This window comes from Bos indicus, chromosome 10 (genome assembly GCF_029378745.1).
Source record: "Bos indicus isolate NIAB-ARS_2022 breed Sahiwal x Tharparkar chromosome 10, NIAB-ARS_B.indTharparkar_mat_pri_1.0, whole genome shotgun sequence".
In the NCBI taxonomy this organism is placed as follows: Eukaryota; Metazoa; Chordata; class Mammalia; order Artiodactyla; family Bovidae; genus Bos; species Bos indicus.
Genome location: NC_091769.1, coordinates 50,972,314 through 50,992,934, shown reverse-complemented (window position 1 = coordinate 50,992,934; position 20,621 = coordinate 50,972,314). Strand labels below are relative to the sequence as shown.

At 46.3% G+C, this 20,621-nt stretch overlaps 1 protein-coding gene across 1 annotated transcript in view; it reads right to left on the bottom strand.

Moving 5' to 3' along the window:
- Window positions 1-386: 386 nt before the first annotated feature.
- MYO1E (myosin IE) overlaps window positions 387-20,621 on the bottom strand; it is a 220,890-nt gene continuing 200,655 nt past the window's right edge. Inside the window, exons 26-28 of the mRNA XM_019968752.2 lie at window positions 19,649-19,850; window positions 5,776-5,945; window positions 387-1,420 (exon numbers count right to left, since the gene is read on the bottom strand). Coding sequence (XP_019824311.1) covers window positions 1,344-1,420; window positions 5,776-5,945; window positions 19,649-19,850 — 449 coding nt within the window. The 3' untranslated portion in view covers window positions 387-1,343. The remainder of the gene's footprint in view (window positions 1,421-5,775; window positions 5,946-19,648; window positions 19,851-20,621) is intronic.

Genomic DNA, 20,621 nt, shown 5'->3' with positions numbered 1-20,621 from the left:
TTAATTAAGTACCACAGACCAGGTGGCTTCCCAGCAGAAACCTCCTGCCTCACCATTGTGGAGGCTGCAAGCCCATGATGCAGGTGTTGGCAGGTCTGGTCTCCTCTGGGGACTCCGAGGCTCTGTTCCAGGCCCTCTCCCTTGGCTTGTAGGTGGCTGACTCTTTGCTCATCTTCTCCCTCTCTCTGTGTTGATCTGTGTCTAAATCTCCTCTTTTTATCAGGATGGTAGTTTTATTGGATTAGGGGCCCTGCTGATGACCCCATTTTAACTCAGTCACCTCTGTAAAGACCCGATTTCCAAGTAAGGTGCTGGCGTTTAGGCCCTGAACATACCTTCTCTTGTGGGGGTGGACACAACCCAGACACAGGTCATGAAAGAGCAAGGTGGTTCACTGATTCCTTTATTTTGGAGCTCACGGGAGGAGACACGGAGTGGGGGGGGCAGAGAACTCCCAACAGGCGAGGGCTGGGAAGGGTGTGCAGGGACTGAGGAAGCAGTAACACTGATGGTTCTATAGTCAGAAAGGAGTAGTGCACATCTGTAAGTACCTGGTGTGAGTCTTGTCATAAAACCTATCTTAAGAATAAGTACAGTGGGATACTACTTGGTACATTCATACATGTTTCTACCATCTTGAGATTTTTATATATACAGTATATGATCTGTTTTTTTTTTATAAATGTACAGCTTGAAAAAAAAAAAGATTCTTCTCATAATAGGTACAGCATTAAACACAAAAACCAACATGGGCCAGCCACATACCAACTGAAGACCCAGAGAGAGCCTGCCTGGCAAAATCAGCAGCACCCATGTTCCTGTGGGCTCAGCGGGCCCTTGGCATCTGCATGGGAAGTGCCTGCTCCCGCCAAGCCCCCCTCCCTCCCCCACCCCGCCCCCTGCGCCTGCAGAGCGGATCCCCTCTGAGGGCAGGTGGCAGGAATGCGCATGTCAGGTAATGAAGAGAGGGATGAGAGAGATGTGCTTCAACTAAAGGCACTTGTCAGCGGCCACCATGGCCGTTCCCCTGGGCCTGGTAAGCGCGCAGGTGCTGTTTCGAGAGAGCTGGCAAGGTCTGCGTGGACCTCGCTGGTCCTCTCACCAGGTTTAAATAGAATAAATAAATCTTAGTGGGTGCTTGTTTTGCCCTCCTGGGATCCTGTGGAGTGACACTCCCTGTCTCCAACCCAGCTCTGTGAAGTCCTCCACGGGCAGGGGGCTTGAGGGGCTCCAGGCCTCGCAGAAGCAGCTGCTTGCGATGGATCGGGAGGAGGGCCCCCACACGTCCCCTCCCACGTGTGCCTGAAGCTCCTTCCTCCCTAGCGTCGGAGTCTCCGTGCGCCTCAGATCTTGGTCACGTAGTTGTTGGGGAACAGGCCCTGTTTGCCACGCAGTCGCCCCGTCCACCAGCCAGAAGGATCTGTGGGGACACAGAGATCGTGAAGGTGAGTTGGGGCCTCTGCTCCCATAGATGCACCCACAGGCAGAGGAGACTAGGCCCCATCCATGTTCTTTTAATGAAAATCAGATGTGCAGATGTGCCTCACAGGCCCCCTTCCAGAAGAACCCACTGCCCAGTTGTGAGGTTTCCCTGCCCATCTCTAGTGGTTGGCCCTGTGGGATCTTCCTGCCTGTGAGACGGGCCAGCTGCTGGGCTGGCAGACTGTGAGGTTGGCTTGTGGTCTGATGACTAATCCTGCGTCCCCCCCCCTTTTCTTTCCCGACTCACCTTTCACACACCTTAGTCCACCTCACCATCTTTCTGGGAGAACTGATCTGTACCACTTCACCATCCTTACTTCCCAGCTTAATCCCAGTCCCTCACCAGTAATAAGTATTTGATATATATTCTTCTAGACCTTTTTCTGTGATTATAAACACACATTCATTTTAGATAGGTCATTCTAGATCTTACTCTTCTGCATCTTGCTTTTCAGTACTCAATCATCTTTCCATGACTGCATCTCATTTTTTAAACAGCTGCATCGTAAACCAAAATTTGCATAGCCATTCTCTTATTTTTTGCTGTTAATGTAATAAATGTCCATACATATATCTTTATGCCCATGTGCAAGTAGATCTATAGGATAGATTCTTGGAACAAAGAATATGGACCTTCTATTATCCTTTAAGAAAATTTAGTTTACTTTTTGTGATAGATTGTCCTTTTGTACTTTTGAAAGTGCACGTGGAAGTATTAACAGTGAATCCAGCCACCTAGATCCCTTCTTGGAGGGCAAGCAGTATTACCTATTTCTTGCACTTTCTTCCAGAGATAGTTCATGTCTATAAAGGCAAGTATTTATTAAAAAAAAACAAACGGCCTTTTGTATACAAATGATAGTGAAAGTGTTAGTCGCTCATTCGTGTCCGACTGTTTGCGACCCCATGGACTGTAGCCTGCCAGGCTCTTCTGCCCATGGGATTCTCTAGGCAAGAATACTGGAGTGGGTTGCCATTCCCTTCCCCAGGGGATCTTCCCAACCCAGGGGTTAAACCCAGGTCTCCTCCAGTACAGGCAGCTCCTTTACCGTCTGGGCCAGCAGCATTGCCTATTGCACTTTCTTCCAGAGATATAGTTCACGTCTACAAAGGCAAGTATTTGTTAAAAAGCCAACAACCTTTTGTATATAAACGATAGCATACTGTTGTGTTCTATAGTTTAACCTTAGTAGTACAGACTAAAGATCATTTCACATCTGTGTATAAAGAGCTTCTGTATTCTATAGATATGCCCACTGTTCATATCACTTGCTTAATTTTATTTCACGTTGGCCTCTTGTTGATTAGTTTTTTATATACTAGTGAATCTGTCACATGAGTTACAAATGTCCTTCTTCCCACTTTTATTAACTCTGACATAGTATTTGAGCAATTGAATCAAATGATTATTTTACAGTCTTAGTTTTCTATTACTTTTAGAAATCCTTTCCCACACTGACACTATTAAGAAAAGAAAACTCTCCTATACTTACATCAAGGACTTCTGTATTTCTTTTATGCATGTAAGTATTAATTTATTTGTAACTGACCTTGGGGGACGGGGTTAATATATAAATCCAAAGTAACAATTTTGATAAATACTGTTAAATTTCCTTCCCCAAAGCCTATTTCAGCAGTAAATAGTGAAAGAAGGTACCTATTTCCCTGACTAAACACAGACATTACACTCCATACTTTATTTGCAGTGACAAAATCCAGAAAGTTCTAAAAATTGAAAGTTTTCTATAACCCATCTGATGGCCAAACTTGACCTGAACTGACATGGGCTTGTTTATGATGTCTTTGAGCATGAAGGCTCTTAGTTTCCACAGCAGAAACTGGCTGATCTAAGCTGTTGCCCTGGGAACTTGAAGGGGTGTTATATACCACATGATGTGTATATATATTACATGATGTTTATATATACTCCATTATTAACTTTACAAAAGCTCTGATCTCTGAACCTCAGTTTACTCAAAGGATTTGGATAAGGGAATGTGGTGGATTCTCTCACATTTTAGTCTTTGCTGACATCACAGGAGGCTCTGCCGTGCACTGATTGCCTTGATAGCCTTTGTCCACTCTGGGGCTTCACTGTTTCATAGAGGAGTTATTTATATACATAAAACATTTTTTTTTTCCTAGTCTATTTTCTATCATTTAACTTTCCCAGTACTATTCACCACGTAGGTTTCAATGCAGCCTTTTTATGAGGTTAAACCCTATATGGTTTTTGAGTTTGACATCTTCCATAGGAAGATTTTTCTCACCCAAAGATTAATATTCTAGGTTTCCTTCTAAGACTTATAGTTTAGTCATACATTTTCAGATCTTTAATTCATCTGGTATTTATTTTGTATATGAAGCATACAGCAAACTTTCTTTTCAAAATGGAAAGTGACTCTATCCTTTCCCCTGATTTCAAGTGCCACATTTATCATCTATTAAATACCTATACACACAGGGGTCTGTTTCTGGATGCTGTTCTATCCCTTGTATCCATATGTCAATTCCTGCACTCACACCACACTGTTTAAAGTAAAGCAATACTTCATAGCGTGTTTTGATAACTTTTAGGACTCTATATTTTACACAAATATATAATTGTTTTAATTATACCCATGTGTTATTTCTTACGGAGAAGGCAATGGCACCCCACTCCAGTATTCTTGCCTGGAGAATCCCAGAGACGGGGGAGCCTGGTGGGCTGCCGTCTGTGGGGTCGCACAGAGTCGGACACGACTGAAGCGACTTAGCAGCGGCAGTAGCAGCAGTGTTATTTCTAGAAAACTTTGAAAATATTGAGAAATGAAAAGAAAGTAATACTGAAAAGAAGTTCAACTCTTAAGGGAACACTATAACATTTTCTACTTTTGAAAACATTAAAAAATTTTTTCTATTCCATGTGTTTTATATTTTTAAAAAAATGAGACTAGTTCAGCCTCTAATTTTTCCTTTTCTTCATGAAGATTTTTCCATTTCAATAAATGTACTGTACTTCTGCATCATTAACACAAAAATGTTTGCATCCAAGTTCACTGAGTGGATATGGCAAAGCTTATTTAACTAATCCCTGTCACTGGATATTAGGTTATTTCCCATATTTTTGCTGAACAATGCTGGTGATAAAAACCCTGCTTGTGTTACTAAAAGTTCATTTCAATACTTACTTTTATTCCAACTTTTTGAAGACTATTAAATGGCTTAAAATATTAACACCTGTAGAAAACCAGGTGGTTAAAAGGAGATTAAAAATAGCACCCAGAGGCTGCTTAGAAGGACTTTGGTCTGGGGACCTAGAGTTCTCCTGGGAGTGAGAATTGGCCACCTCTTCCGGAAAGCGGCCCCTGCCGGGGAACCACCGTCCACTCAGATTGTCGTTGCTCTGCCCCTACACCTTGGATGGCTCTGCTCTGTCTTGACAACTTAAGCCTGGCACCCAGGGCTTCCGTGACAAGGCCACTCTGGCTTCATTTCATCTCCTTGGGGGTTCCTCACCGGGGTCAAGTGTCAGCTCATTTTCCTAAAATGGCCTGCTCTTTCTAGCCTCCAAGGCTCCTCTCTCTGTGACCCACCCCCCACCCCGCCCTCATCACAGATGTCATTCCCATCAGGGTGCTTTTTCTAACATCCTAAGTCAGGAGTGATCTTTGTTTTTCATGCTTCCATAAGCAGTAATGTTTGTGCTAACATATCTTCTCTACCAAATTAATAAAGTATTCAGCTGCGCCCACAGACCAGACCATTTTTATAGTGGATGTAATAGGTTGTCTCCCTGGATTCTATTCCATCTACCTTCAATATGAGAGGCCATGAAATCGGGGTGGGCTAGACCTACCTACCACTTCCCAGGGCAATCCCCACCAGGTCTAGCCCACTTAGGGTACAGCATTTGCTTTGCTACAGCGACTGATTCAGGAATGGGCACATGACCACTTTGGTCCAATCAGAGTGAAACCTAGGCTTTCTATCCAGTGGCTAAGAGAAGAAGTTTCAGAAGTAAAATGGATTTTAGACGTGGTTTGATCTGTTGGCCTATAAGTGATGCAGTCTTTTTGCTACCATGAGGAAAAACAGCCAGAGAAGGGAAGAAATACAAAGGAGAGAGCAGAGCTGACAGAAGTATTGAAAAATTAAGCTGGAGTTTAATTCCAGTTCAATCAGCCTGAAGCCTGACCTACCTCTTCAGATTTCAGTTAGAGGAGCCCATAAATTCCATTCACATTTAAACTAGTTTTTATAGCCTTGTGACTGTCTGCTCTTTGAGCCTATCCCAGCCAGCCGTGCACTTACCTTCTTTGATAATATCAATAATGTCATTGGCATTGAAGCTGAGTTCATCCGTGTCCTGAGCATCATAGGCATACAGAGCCTTGCACTGTGGCACCTGAGGCTTGGGCTTGGGCTGGGGCTTGGGTCTGCCCCCCGCTGGGGGAGGCCGGCTGGTTGTCTGTCTCCGGGCCCTGTGGAGAGAGTGGAGGCGGGTGAGGTGGGACCCAAGAGGAAGCAGGAGCACTGTGCCCTGGTTTGGAGCCTGGAGCCAACACTGCTCAAGTTCAAATCTAGCCCCGTCCTTAGAAGGACATGTCAACCTCTAAACTTTCTTGGAGGATAAAACACCCTTCCTGACAAGGTCAGTGCAAAAGCACATAGTTAATTCTGCATAAACATTAGCTGCTGTTGCTGTGTTCCCAGCATAAAAGGAAATATGTAAGACAAGTTTATAAAACATATTTACACATCTAAATGATAATATGACAGCCACGTATGTACTCCCCTCACCCCCAACTGTGAAATCAGAACTCTGCCACGGAAGCCTACAGGTGCCTCCTTTCAACTGCAAGCCCTCCCAGAATGAATCCCTAGCTTGCATTTTATATTAATAATTCTGCTTTGCTTTGTAGTTTTACCATGCACATAAGTATCCCTAAACAATAGGCACAGTTTACCTGTTTAACTGTGTAAAATCACATGCTGCTATAACTTGCTCCATTTTCCACCCCCGGCCACAGTGCACAGCTTGCAGGATCTTAGTTCCCTGACCAGAGACTGAATCCAGGCCACGGCAGTGAAAGCACCAAGTGCTAACCACTGGGCCACCAGGGAATTCCCGCCCTCGTTCCATTCTTGAGATGAGCACTGTTGGTGCATGTAGTTCTGACTCATTCATTCTCATGGCTTTATATTTACTATTCCATTCCATGAATATATCACCATTTACTTGTCCAGTCTACTGTTGATGGTCATTTGAGATAATTCCAGTTTCATTACAGAAAAATGCTGCTAGGAATGAATGTTCTTGTTTGTGCAGAAAATTTATCCAAAGTAACGTCTCAACATCAGCACTCCTGACGCTGTGGGTGTCCAGATCCTTTGTTGCGGGGGGTACCCTGTGCCCTGCAGGGGGTTAAACATCCCTCGCCTTTACCCCACAGATGCCAGTGCCACCTCCTCTACCTGGTGATGAGCATCAAAAATGTCTCTGGTGCTCAGGCCCTAATCCAGTTTTAAATGTATTTAAATGTCTTCTAGCTTTAAATGTATTCCTTCTACAAACTATGCTTCCTCCAGTCACCATTCATACCTTGCCTTAAAGGCATGGTCCTAGTTAGTGAGATCTTGAAACATGTCTGGAATAACCCTTTATTAAATATGTTCATCAAAAGCATTTAGAGAATGCATTTAGGAAACAAATAGAGCAAACACCCCCTTGCCCCTTTAAGGACTAACTAAAGTGAAGCCTATGTTCATTTGCTTCTGAAAGAAACTTAAGACTTCTTCTAAGAGGGGCCGGACTGAACTCAACACAGTGGGGCTGGCTGTTAGGTCTGGCCGGGCCTGTTAACACCTGTGGGAGGGCGGAGGAAAAGGGAGGGTACTTCCTGGGGCCTGAGTTCTGGAGAGAAAAAGCACACCCAGTTTTGAGCAGTATTCTGAAGAGGCCAGAGCCTCACTGTCCTCGCTGAGGTCCTGTGACAACAGATGCTACGGGGTGCTGATGAGCAAGTCAGATCATGAGGGGGTGGCCGAGGGTAGGGGGGTACTGGCTGCTAGCTGTCCCCAGCAGGGGTGGTGTTCCTTGAGTGCTTCCTGGGACTCCCTGTGTAGAAGGGAGCAAACGCCAAGGTAACTCAGGCTCCACTCTTCTCACATCAACCCCCATGCCCACCTTCCCACCCCCACAAGGCACTTTTATGGAAGAGGAAAGACATCGTATAGATCGTTAGCATGACATCATTTCCTTCCTAGTCTTGGAAATCCCCATCACCTGCTTGAGAAAGCAGGCTGGCTGGATAAGCAGGTTTTTAATTAAGTAACCTATATATTAGAGATGTGTCAGCATTTGGTTAATAAGAGCCATTAGCCTGGATACCAGAAGTCATCTGACTTTCCAGCAACAAGGAATGGGGGGTGGGGGTGCATTTAGAACACCCTGGGCGGGAGGAAGCCTGCAGTCTGGCACCTCCAGGGAGTGGGGCTGGGAGGGGATGTGCGCTTATGCACACACGTGCACACACACACACTCACCATTCATAGATGGAGAGCTGGCCTCTTTTTTGTCCATGGGGAGAAACCCAGCACCATTAATGCAGGTGGTTGGGGTGTCTGGAGCCCAAGAGTACTGGGACTTGGGTGCATTCTCTGGGCAGGGGGCCCTCTTAGCATAGAGGCAAAGCTGGGTGACTCTCTGAAAAGAAGGGCCAGCCTGCCTGCAGCCTTCCCAGGAGTCTCCCTCCTTGCTCCTCTGCCCACCTGCCCCCAGCTTTGGCTGAGGTCACCCAGCTCCTCCCCTTCATGCCACTCCTGCCCGTTGCTTTCTTTCAAGGCTCCCTGAACATCAGCTCAGTGTGTTATCAGTTTACCTCACTCTTCACTGATCCTTCTAACAGCTTCCTCCTGCCCTTGGCTTACGAAGTCCCTGCCAGGTGCGGCCCCACTTGCTCCAAGCCTCTCATCCCGCTGCAGGCCACACTGGCATCTTCCTACCTCTCTCCATGCAGTCCGGGCCCTGGCTGGGTTTAGGACCCCTGTCCACATACTCCTAGTCTACATCCTATTTGCTGGTGACAAATATACTTTCCCCCCTAAGATCAGGAACAAAACAAGAGATGTCAGCTCATTGATACGCACTGGAGGCTCTACAGCCAGGGCAATTAGTCAAGAAAAATGAAAGGCATACAGATTGGGAAAGAAGTGGAAAATACCTCTATTTGCAGATGAGATGAGCTTACACATAGAAGAGCCCAAGGAATATGCTAAAAAAAAATACCACTAGAATAAAAAGATTCAGAAAGACTATAGAACACAAGATCAATATACAAAATTCAGCTATATTTCTATGAACTAGCAATGAGCAATCTAGAAAAGGAACTGAGAAGACAATTCCAGTTACAATACACAAAGAGAATATTACTTAGGAGTAAATTTAACAAAAGAAGGACGATTCTATTTACATGAAATGTCCAGAAAAAACTATCCTGACAGTAGATTAGTGGTTGCGGAGGGCCAGAGGAGGGAGGGATGACTGCTTAAGGAGAAGGTTTCCCTCTGGGATAACCCAAATCTTCCCAAATTAGATTATGATGATGGTTGCATACCCCTGACTATACTAAAAGCTGGTAAACTGTATTTTGAATGGGTTGATGTTATGGTATGTAAATTATATCTTAAGAAAGCTGACTCAAAAATTAAAAAAGTAAGGGGCTTCCCTGGTGGTCCAGTGGTTAAGAATCTGCCTTGCAATGCAGGGGACACGGGTTTGACTCCTGTTCGGAGAAGATCCCACATGCCACTGGGCAGCTAAGCCAGAGTGCCACAACTACTGAGCCTGTGCTCTGGAGTCCGCTCCATAATTACTGAAGCCCTCATGCCCTTGAGCCGGTGCTGCACAACAAGTGAAGCCAGTGCGACTAGAAGCCTGCGCACGGCAACTAGAGACTAGCCCCTGCGCGCTGCCACTAGAGAAAGCCCGCACAGCAACGCAGACCCAGCACAGCCATACATAAACACTTCTTTAAAAGATACTTGCATAAAAAATATTTTTAAAATAAGTAAATTGCATGGGCCCCCCTGGGCTCTGCAGTGTACTCCTGATACCCAGAGTCAGCTCAGCCAGCTTGTGTACAAGCAGCTGCTGAGTGTCCCACCCAGGAACTGGGACACAGTGGAGGAGGGGATGGAGGACCATTTAAACACCTGTGTGAACACAGCCTCTGTGTGGTCTTTGATTCCAAGCCATCAGAGCCTACTTCCTCAGCATAAGTCAGAGTAAAACCTCAGGGATTACTGGGGCTTTGGGTTCTTGTGTACAGTGGACATTGGCTTGATTGTCCCAGGCCCTGGACGACGGCTACCATGCAGTGTAAGGTCATCTGGTGTGTATCTCTTGGCTGAATGAGGCTCACAGTGCTCCACAGTTGGGAGGGGGAGATTCCAGGTAGCTCTGAAATGGGGGACTGTTTGCTGGGGAGCAGCAGTATCGACGAGGTGGGCTGTGTTTGATGGGGAAAGGACATGGGGGCGGAGAAGAGCTCAGCATTCTGCATCAGGAAAGGGGCTGTTTAGGCAATCCCAAGGTCACCACTGTCTAGCACTTTCCTGTTTATATGTCCTCTGTAACCAGGAGAGGGGACAGCTATCCAGTCGGGCAGCACTTTTGCCAAGTGAGCCCTCCTCCTCTCCGGTCACTTTTGTCTTATTCTCATATCTAAGCATGTCCTCGCTCTTCTTGTGAGTGTCAACAGAGGGGGTGTGGTCTGGGAACCCCTGCCTGGAGCTCTGGGCAAGATACCGTGCTGGGCATTTTCAAATGTTGCTTCATTTAGCGTCACAACACTCCCACGAGATCACTGACGTGGGTTCCTGGAATTTCCTGCTGGCTTCATCAGTGAATGGCATGATACATATGCAGCAGGCTCCCAGAACTCCAGCCACACTGATTTTCCTGGCCCCATGCTCCCCAGCCCACACAGAGCACTGCTAATTCCTGCTCAGCCTTTGGATCTTGTTTCAGCCCCTGCAGCACCCTCTGGTAGCCTGTGCCTGCTCTGAGCAGGGAGTGGTGCACTGGGGACGGGGGCCTGGGCTACCTGTCTCCCTAGCAGGACAGCAGAGTCCATGTAGGTGGCTGTTCTCACCACGGTGATCCCTGGACCTGGTGTCCGGCCTGGGAGGACTGTGTGGCCTCAATCTGCACGTCCTGCAGGAGCAGTATTAGGGACTGTGGCTTGAATTGGAGTCAGTGCACTAGGTTTGAGGCCCAGTTCCGACACTGGCTGGCACGTGACTTGGATCCACTGCTTCACATCTTTAGGGATCTATCTTCATGGGTTAAAAAGAGGGAATTCTGGCAATGGCCCAGGCCCTTTTCCTAATTCTAAGACGGCTTTCCAGAGTGCTTTTAAGATCTCTACTGTCAGACCTACTACGGAACACAGGACACCTGCCCCGATGGGGTGATCCCTGGCTCTTTACTCACTGCAGTGCGGACCTGGAAACCATCACACACATCAGTCAGAACAGCCATTTTCCTGGCTTGGTTGGACAGACTCAACCTTCGACTCAGACTATCTCCTTCCACCACTAGGTGGCGATCCTGTGCAGTCAATAACGAGGAGATGACAGCTCCTTTCTATCAGCTACCAGAAATTAAGGACACCTCTCACAGTCATGAAAAAGGGACTCAGACTTTCTTACCTAGCAAACAAGACCCTCGTGCCCAGGGTGCAGGAACTGGCCTCAACCCAGCCTGTGAGAGCAGGCTGTCACACTTTCAGAAATTTTGTGGGTCAGTTGTTAAAGCATCGTTAAAGATGAAATCTGTGGTGTTGGAGAAGACCTGAAAGTCCCTTGGACAGCAAGGAGATCAAACCAGTCAATCCTAAAGGAAATCAACCCTGAATATTCACTGGAAGGACTGATGCTGAAACTCCAATACTTTGGCCACCTGATTCGGAGAGCCGACTCATTGGAAAAGACCCTAATGCTGGGAATGATTGAGGGCATGAGGAGGAAGGGGGCGAAAGAGGATGAGATGGCTGGACTCAATGGACATGAGTTTGAGCAAACTCCAGGAGACAGTGAAGGACATGGGGTTGCAAAGAGTCGGACATGACTGAGTGACTGAACAACAAAGATGAAATAAAAATACATCTAACCGAGTAAGTTAAAAGCAAAGGCAACAAATACTCATCATTTGACCCTCCCTAATTATTTTACCACATTTTACATCTGTCCATGCTATTAATGTCTGCTGCCTACATGACGGTGGGAGATTGCATCTCCTCCCAGCTCTGGGACCAGTGGGGGAGTCACCGTGGTAGCTTGAAATCGGCCACATAGAGAGCGGAAACTAACAAATGATACGGCTCTGCCTGTCTAGTCTTTCAGAGCATACCACTGTCCCTCATAATAACTCACTTTTACACGTCTGAAAGCACTTAGACTAGTTTTATTTTACAATGGATATGCAGGATTTTATGGGGCTTCCCTGCTGGCTCAGCGGTAAAGGATCTGCCTGCCAATGCAGGAGACCCAAGAGATGCAGGTTCAATCCCTGGGTTGGGAAGATTCCCTGGAGAAGGAAATGGCAACCCACTGCAGTATTCTTACATGGAGAATCCTATGGACAGAGGAGCCTGGCGGGCTACAGTCCACAGGGTCTCAAAGAGTTGGACACAACTGAGTGACGAAACAACAACAATGCAATATTCAGATAGTTTCTGGTAGTGCTCATATTTTGATATTTGTATTCCAATTAAACCTCACATGATTGAAAACTGTGTTACTAGGATAATGGGGGTTGGAGCAAGAATTTCTGAATCAAAACGACAGTTATTTTTCCTATTGCCATTTCAATAATAAAAAGGTTCACCGTGTGCAGATTTGTATGCAGTTATAAAACTCCACACCACGGAGCAAACCCGCTTGTTTCATTACATGTAACTCTGGCACAATGTCAAGTAGCTTTGCTGTTACCATGTGACCCATCATTTCAGTGTAATCTGTAGAGTCGGCACTTCACACCCAGGAGTTCTGCGTTCCAGATGCAGATACAATCAACTGCAGGTTGAAAATATTTGGAAATAAAATTCCAGAAAGTTCTGAAAAGCAAAACTTGAATTTGCTGGGCAGGGCAACTATTTACATAACATTTACATTGTATTCAATATTACAGGCCACCCAGAGATGATTTAAAGTACACAGGAGAATGTGCATAGGTTATATGCAAATACCATGTGCAGGCTCAGTCACTCAGTCATGTCCAACTTTCTGCAATCCCCTGGACTGTGGACCGCCAGGCTCCTCTGTCCATGGAATTTTCCAGGCGAGACTACCAGAGTGGGTTGCCATTTCCTACTCCAAGGGATCTTCCTGATCCAGGGATAGAATCTGTGTCTCCTGAGTCTCCTGCATTGGCAGGTGGATTCTTTACTACTAAGCCACCTGGGAAGTTATAGTAAGTATATTTCTTATGGACCACAGATAATTGAACAAGGAGATGTAGGCAGCCTGTCAGGCTCCTCTGTCCATGAGATTTTCCAGGCAAGAATACTGGAGTGGGTGGCCATTTCCTTCCCCAGGGCATCTTCCTGACCCAGGGATCAAACCCGCATCTCCTGCGTTGCAGGCAGATTCTTTACCACTGAGCCACCAGGGAAGCCTTTGCAAATACCATGCCATATTATATAAGTGACTTCAGTATGCATGGATTTTTATATCTGGTGTGTGTGTGTGTGTGTGTGAGGGAACTAATCTCTGGTGGATACCAAGGGACTGTACACATTTACACTTTACTGTGCTTATCCTTCATTAAAAAAACCAACACATGAAGAAACTTGTTCACAGCACCTTGCTTTTACATCAGGTCTTTTTCTGAGTAGGGTGTTAGACATCTAAAGCAGTCACAGCATAACCCACACCACAAAGTTTCCTGAGTAATGAGGCACATCACACCCAGTTGGCTTTGTGAAAACCTGCCTGTTTCAGTGCCTGGGGAGGCCAAGAGGTGCTATGCCCTGAGACACCGGATGCTGATGGACCGATGAGCCCTTACAGACAGCTGTCCAACCTCACAAGGGGCCAGAAGCCCACAAGAGCACACAACACCAAGTGACATCAATGACGCAGAGACAGGGACGGTTCACACTCTTCATGGGATGTGAGTTGTTACGGTGATTGGAGCAAAGGAGGGTTAACTCGAAAAAGACTGTAGAACAGCATAGCACAAGAAGGAATTTTGGATTTTATTTCCATTATTGAAACGCAGCTAGTATCTACTACAGTATAACCTCTCAGCTTTGTTCTGCTTGTGGTCTGAGACCAGAGAGCAGCAGGGCTTTACATGTGCGATGGTCAGAGAAGGGGGAGTGAGAGAGGTTGTCTCCCTGACTAGTCCCCTTGTCTTGGCTTCCCTAGGTTGCCCCATCACCCGCCCCCCCATCCCCATTAAAGACAGCAATTCCTGAAGCTTAGCCCCTCCGTAGTCTAGAGCTCTATGCAGGCCAGAGGTTTGAGTTCTTGTGGATAAAGCCACTGGGCCAGGGGACACCCACTTTTCAATCTTGGTATAATATTAATATTTCTCTGTAAGACCAAACCACATGAATAACAGTCATAAAATAAACATAAACAGGACTTTCCTGGTGGTCCAGTGGTTAAGATCCACCTGCCAATGCAGGGGACACAGGCTCAATCCCTGGTCCAGGAAGATGCTACATGTCTTGGGGCTTCTAAGCCTGTGTGCCGCCACAACTACTGAGTTCACGCACCCTACAGCCTGTGTTCTGCAGCAAAAGAAACCACCGCAATGAGAAGCCAGTGCACCGCAGCTGGAAAGCATCCCCCCCTTACCGCAACCAGAGAAAGCCTGCACGCAGCAACGAAGACCCAGTGGAGCCAAAAAAAATACAAATAAACTTCCAAGTGGCATTGTGCTTTTTGCTTTACAGAGCCCTTATTTAATCTTCACAAAACCATGAATGGGCTTTAAATTTCTATTAACTGGCTCTATGAGCCATGGATGGAGGAGCCTGGTGGGCTGTAGTCCATGGGGTCTCGAAGAGTCGGACACGACTGAGTGACTTCACTTTCACTTTTCACTTTTCACTTTCATGCATTGGAGAAGGAAATGGCAACCCACTCCAGTGTTCTTGCCTGGAGAATCCCAGGGACGAGGGAGCCTGGTGGGCTGCCGTCTATGGGGTCGCACAGAGTTGGACATGACTGAAGTGACTTAGCAGCAGCAGCAGCATGATACAGGTGAGGACACCAAGGTGTGGGAAGATTAAGTGATACACATGAGGTTGTCAGCTGGTGATTAGTGAGACAATCCGTGAGCCCAGCAGGTGGCACACAGAAGGTACTGGTTCAGTCAATAGTCAACAAGTGACCCGGGACTCACACCCAGCCTTGGCCACTGTGAACCTGGCTTCCCTGCAAATGGCCAGGCCACATTCCGTGAACTTCCCTGCAGCCCCCATACCTCCGGGGCACCCGGCTGTGCCTATGTCACTGTGCGAGTGAGAGCTGGGATTACGCTTTCAAGTATCACGTCTTTGTTCTGCAGATGTGAAATTTATGTCTTAAAATTCCAAGAAGGAAAATAATGGCATTTTATTTCATTGGCTCTTTAAAATATGCTCTGTTCCAAAAGGTTGAATCTATAAACATTACTGGAAATGTGGGAATGGATGCCAGAAATTCCTAGGCTTCGTGTCTGCCTGGGCCAGGATATGGCTGCTGCTCCTGTAGATTATGGGTTAAGAAATATTGCTATTAGACACTTGTTGGAAATTTTAAGCCCCTTGAAAAATATGACTCCATTAGGAGAATCTTGTCAGGAGACACCCAGGCAGCATTTACATTTTTCGATCGATCTCTCTTTTGTGGCATGGCCAGAAGCCCAACCACTGAGCACTTTCAATATTTTTCTGTTTTTCCAACTTCCAGTTGGACTCATCTCTGGAGTATCTTGAAATTTCCTGAAGTGGTCCTCCCCTGAAATGGACCACAGGATTAAAAAGGCCAACAGAAAAAAAAAAAAAATTTTCCAGTCTGGGTTTTAATGCTTCCAGTAATGAACTGGAGGTGGATTATGTACATCTCAGTTACGGGAGGGAAAATATAAGGCACATTTCATTGGTAAATCAAGTGTTCCTATGAAGCCAGAGCAGAGCCTGGCGAATGAAATGTTTATATGACTCTTGTGTTACCTGTCCTCTTTTCCTGAGAATCAGGACAGATTTTGAACCTGAAACAGACTGTTGAAAAGGTATGCTAAGGGACTATAAGATTATAATTCTTTCTATATTTTAGTTTTCTGGATAATGATTATGATGACAACTACCATGGCATGGCAAGGGTAAAGGATCCACTTGGGGTGGTAATTTAGTGAAGGTTTCATGCTCTCTCCAAAAGCAAATACCCAAAAACCCAGAACCCAACTGATTGAACCCAAAATAACCTGACAAAGACTTTCTTGAATTAACTTGAGGTGCTAATTACACCATTTGATTTTATCCACATTACATGATCCAAAAGAAATGACTGCTCATATTAAATATGTCTATAAAGAAAAGTGCATTGGGGCTTCCCTGGTGGTCCAGGGACTCCATTCTGTTAATGCAGGGGGCCCAGGTTTGATCCCTGTCAGGGAACTAGATCCTACAAGCTGCAATGAAGATTTGAGGATCCCTCTTGCCACAAGCAAGACCCAGTGCAACCAAATAAATAAAATTTTAAAGTGCATTGGGGGTGGGGGAGGGAAAGGAAAGATGAACCTAGGAGTTGAAAGTCCAAGGAGACCTAGAGGTAACCTCCCTTTTATAGGTTGGTAAATCCAAGGGCATCATTTGAGGCAGTGATATAAACAGGAACTTCTGTCTCTGTGGAAAGGAACCAGCTAGGCACCCTACAGTTCCCTGTTTGCTCAACAACCTCCCACGGGAAACGCAACTCATGTTTTCTTGGCAATGAAGAACTGTTAAATGTAGGTAATCACAAGGGCCCTGAAATGCCTGTCTAAGGTCTTTGGCCACATTAGAAATTATTTTAGCTTTGACTTCATGTGTTTTAGAAAATAAATACTAAGCAAAAGCTCAGCTGTTTGATCAGGGTATGACTTAAGGAAGAATCTGCATCACTGCAGATTTAAGTGTACAAAGAGGAGGCTGGCTGAGATGTTATAGCTGTGGGACTCAGTGTGCCTCATGTGAGTTTTATACACAAGTTTTATACAGAGGAAAATCTTACTGTCTAGTAGACGGGAGTGAAGGTTCCCTCCTTCCAGCCTCACAGTCACTGCCAAAATAGCATCAGGTATGCCTGATCTTTAAGCTTAAAGGTGGCAAAGGTGTGACAAGACTTAAGTAGGGAACAGCACAGCTGCGGGCTGGAAGGGAGCAGCCTCGGTTAAGACACAGTGTTCCTAAATTGCCTGCATTTTGGCTGACAGATGCTCCCAGCTGGCTGGGGTGCAAGTCTGTAACTTGCAAAGCAGCCTGGAAAGATGGTTTTGCTTGCCAAAACCAAAGCAAGTAGGAAGCTAGCAGACAGAGCTAAGGGATTTGGTGCATTTTGCTGACTGGTTTTAATCCCCTGCCTACTCTGGGAACTCAAACTGGGCCCAAGAAGGCTTGTTTGATTATTTTCGTTTCATCCATCTGAGTAGTGTAGGTCTGGATTATGGAGTAAGAATCCTGTTGCTGCAATAGCACCCCTCAATTCACCTTTACATAGAAGTTTTGATCAAAATGATTTGATAAAAGTGGTTTTCAAAATGTGGTCCCTGGATCAGCAGCATCACCATCAACTCAAAACTTGTTAGAAATGTAAATTCTTGGGCCCCATCCCAGTCCTACTGAATCAGAAATGCCAGAAGTGGGCCAGTAAGTTCTCCAGGTGATTCTGGAGCACGTTAAAGTGGGAGAACCACCTCTTTAGACCAAGCCAATCAAGCGAACTATGATCATGAGAACTGGCGGGATAGAGCTACATATGCAGGAGTGGCGGGAGCAGGGAGAGATGTAATAGAAAGTGGTGGCCACTGTCCTGATGCCATTTGTATAAAACCAGGGTGCTGGGACTTCCCTGGTGGTCCAGTGGCTAAGACCCCAAGCTACCAATGCAGGGGGCGCAGGTCCAACCCCTGCTCAGGGAACCAGGTCCTGCATGACACAAGACCCTGCACGCCAAATTAAGAGCCAGCACAGCTAAACAAATACATACTTAAAACCAAAGTGCTTTCCTCTCTGAAGCCCACATGAGGGAAGACTTGCCAGGGAAAAGGAACGTGAGGAGAGAAGCTGGTGAGATCCAGGAAAGTTCCTAAGAGTCTGTTGCCTTTAACAAGGCCTCAGGTGAATGGGTGGCTCCCAGCCCAAAGGAAGGAGCTGTTGCTTCTCACCCAGCACTGCTCTAGTTTGTACACGAGTCTCCTGATCACACTCAAAAGTTCTTTATCATTCTACAGACATGGAGAGACTAGACAATGGAGGTGGCAAGAGGGAGGGGAAGAGTGGGCTGCAGCAGCCCCGTTATGGGGTTCAGCAGAGAGAACTATTCCACCACTGAGGATCATGTCAGAGATTCTTGCCAAGAGTCAGAGATTCCTTAAAAGCCACTAGTTCACATCAACAGATGAAGAAGCTGTGGTACATATATACAGTGGAATGCTACTCAGCCATAAAAAGAACACATTTGCGTTGTAGTGAGGTAGATGAACCTAGAGCTTGTTATACAGAGTGAAGTAAGTCAGAAAGAGAACGACAAACATTGCTTATTAATGCATATATATGGGATCTAGAAAAATGGTACTGACGAACCTATTTGCAGAGCAGGAATAGAGATGCAGATGTAGAAAATGGAAAACTTGTGGGCACAGCAGAGGAAGGAGAGAGTGGGATGGACTGGGAGAGCAGGGCTGACATATATACACTCCCATGCAGGGGACAGACAGCTGGCTAGAAGCTGCCGCGTAGAACAGGGAGCAGAGCCTGGCGCTCTGCGGTGACCTAGACGGGTGGGCTGGGGGCGAGGGGGCAGAGGCTCAAGGCGGAGGAGGTATGTGTGCACACAGAGCTGATTCACGCTGTGGTACGGCAGAAACCAGCACGACACTGGGAAGCAATTATTCTCCAATTAAAAACAAATGGAAAGAGTCACTAGTTCGGCCACCATGAGACGAAAACTGCTTCATCGCCACCGTCACGGCGCCACCATGTCCATCATCAGGCTACAGCTGACCGAGCAGCCCGCTACGTGCCTGGAACCATGGTAGATGTTTTATTTAAATTCCCTCTAGTCCTCCCAGCAACGCTGCAAGTTTGGTGGTATTAAACCAGTGTACAGATAAGCAAAATGCAGCCCAGAGAAGGTAAGAAGCATGTCCAATATCAGCAGGGCTGAGACAGGATTCTCACCCTTCTCTGGTATATGACACAGTCACTTTACAATACTCCTGTCCGTGGTTTCCATCTGCTCTGTGACTAAATACTTCCAGGGACAAGGTGCTTCTTCCATCCTAGGGCAGTTCATCTTTAGGCTACTGGGATGGTTTTTTATCAGTGCCAAAATCTACTTCCTGGCAGAGTTCACTCCCTTGTCTTAAAGCCAGCCGGTGACTCCACAGGACACAGCCAACTCCTTTTCCCCTATTGATAACTCTATCGGCACAGAGTTCCATGAATCTTTACTTCTTTCAACTAAAAAGCTGGTTTCTTTCCTCCCCTCTTCTGTTCTAGAAAGGCAGACAGGCTCTTATTTTAAAGCTTTGACAGCCTGTATTCATAAACAAACATCTACACCTCACAGAATGCTGGGATGGTACTCCTTATGTTTCTAATGACTCTTTGAGCCACTGTGTTTACGGACCTGTTTTTGCTCTCAGAGAGCAAAATAGGTCACAGAGTGATTCAGTTGCAGGGTGGAAGGGAACCCCTTTTCTAGTGTTTCCAGGATAAGGCCTTTGACATCAACTTGGCTGTACTTTTCGAGATGCCAACCTAGAGCCTCACAGCCCTGGGGCTGGATGAGGCTGGGTGACCACATGTGGGTGCAAAACTCATCTTGAGAATCATCCACAGATGATGCCCCAAGTTCTTGAACCCTGGTGTGACTGATGGAGATGGAGGTCACAAGGCTCACTCACAGGAGGTGGCACTCTTACCCGGCAGCACCCTGGTCTGGGACCTTGAGGAAATCCAAGCTCTCCAGCGCCTGTGATGCTCGGTCCGAGCCGATGGACTGCTGCTGTGGCAAAGGCGGGCGTGCCATGGACGTGTAGAGGCTCTTCTGATTTGACCTCTGGTTTCCAGCAGCATAGGGATATGGCACAAACTGGTTTTTAATGACTCCATTCTGATGCAATCCTAGAAAGAGGAAAACAGAAGAAAACAAAGCTGAAAATTTCTGATCCTGTGCTAAAAGGCTCTTCAAACTTTTCCCCTCTATTAGCCAAGAGTAAGTTACTTAGCTTTGCCAGGCCTCAGTTTCCTCATCTAAGGGCATAACTGCTAACATCATATATTGTGAAGAACAGACCCAAGACATCGTAAACTGCCTGGCAATGTGTGGAACACAGCAGACTCTCACGTGTGCTTGTTGAACTTGACATTAGAACTACCAGATGTTCAGGGTTTCAAAGCCGACAGTCAAAGAAAGGTAAGCTTCTGACTAGTTGGAAGGCACATTTTTGGGTCTAAGAAAAATGACGAGGTTATGATTCAAAAGGGCTGGCAGGCAGCTGTTTAAACACCTGGACATCCCTTTTCAAGGAGTCAGTCCTAGGTGCACTCTGTGAGAGCCAGTCATGGGAGACGGAGAGAGGAGTCCACACAGGCAGGGGAAATGTGGCCACTGGTTGGATTAATCTGAACAGAGCAAGCTCTCCTAGTCAAATGACTGCTCCTAGTCAAGATCACATTATCTGGTGAGTGATGGATTACGGTGCTGCGCTCCACACCGCACACCTTGCCTGAAAGGGGAGCTGTTGCTCTGATCACACTATCCAGTGAGTGATGGATTACGGTGCTGCGCTCCACACCGCACACCTTGCCTGAAAGGGGAGCTGTTGTTCTGCGTTATGGATGCAGAAGCCCTTTCCTCTTCTCTCACTGACAGGTTTGGGCAAGAATGAAGGG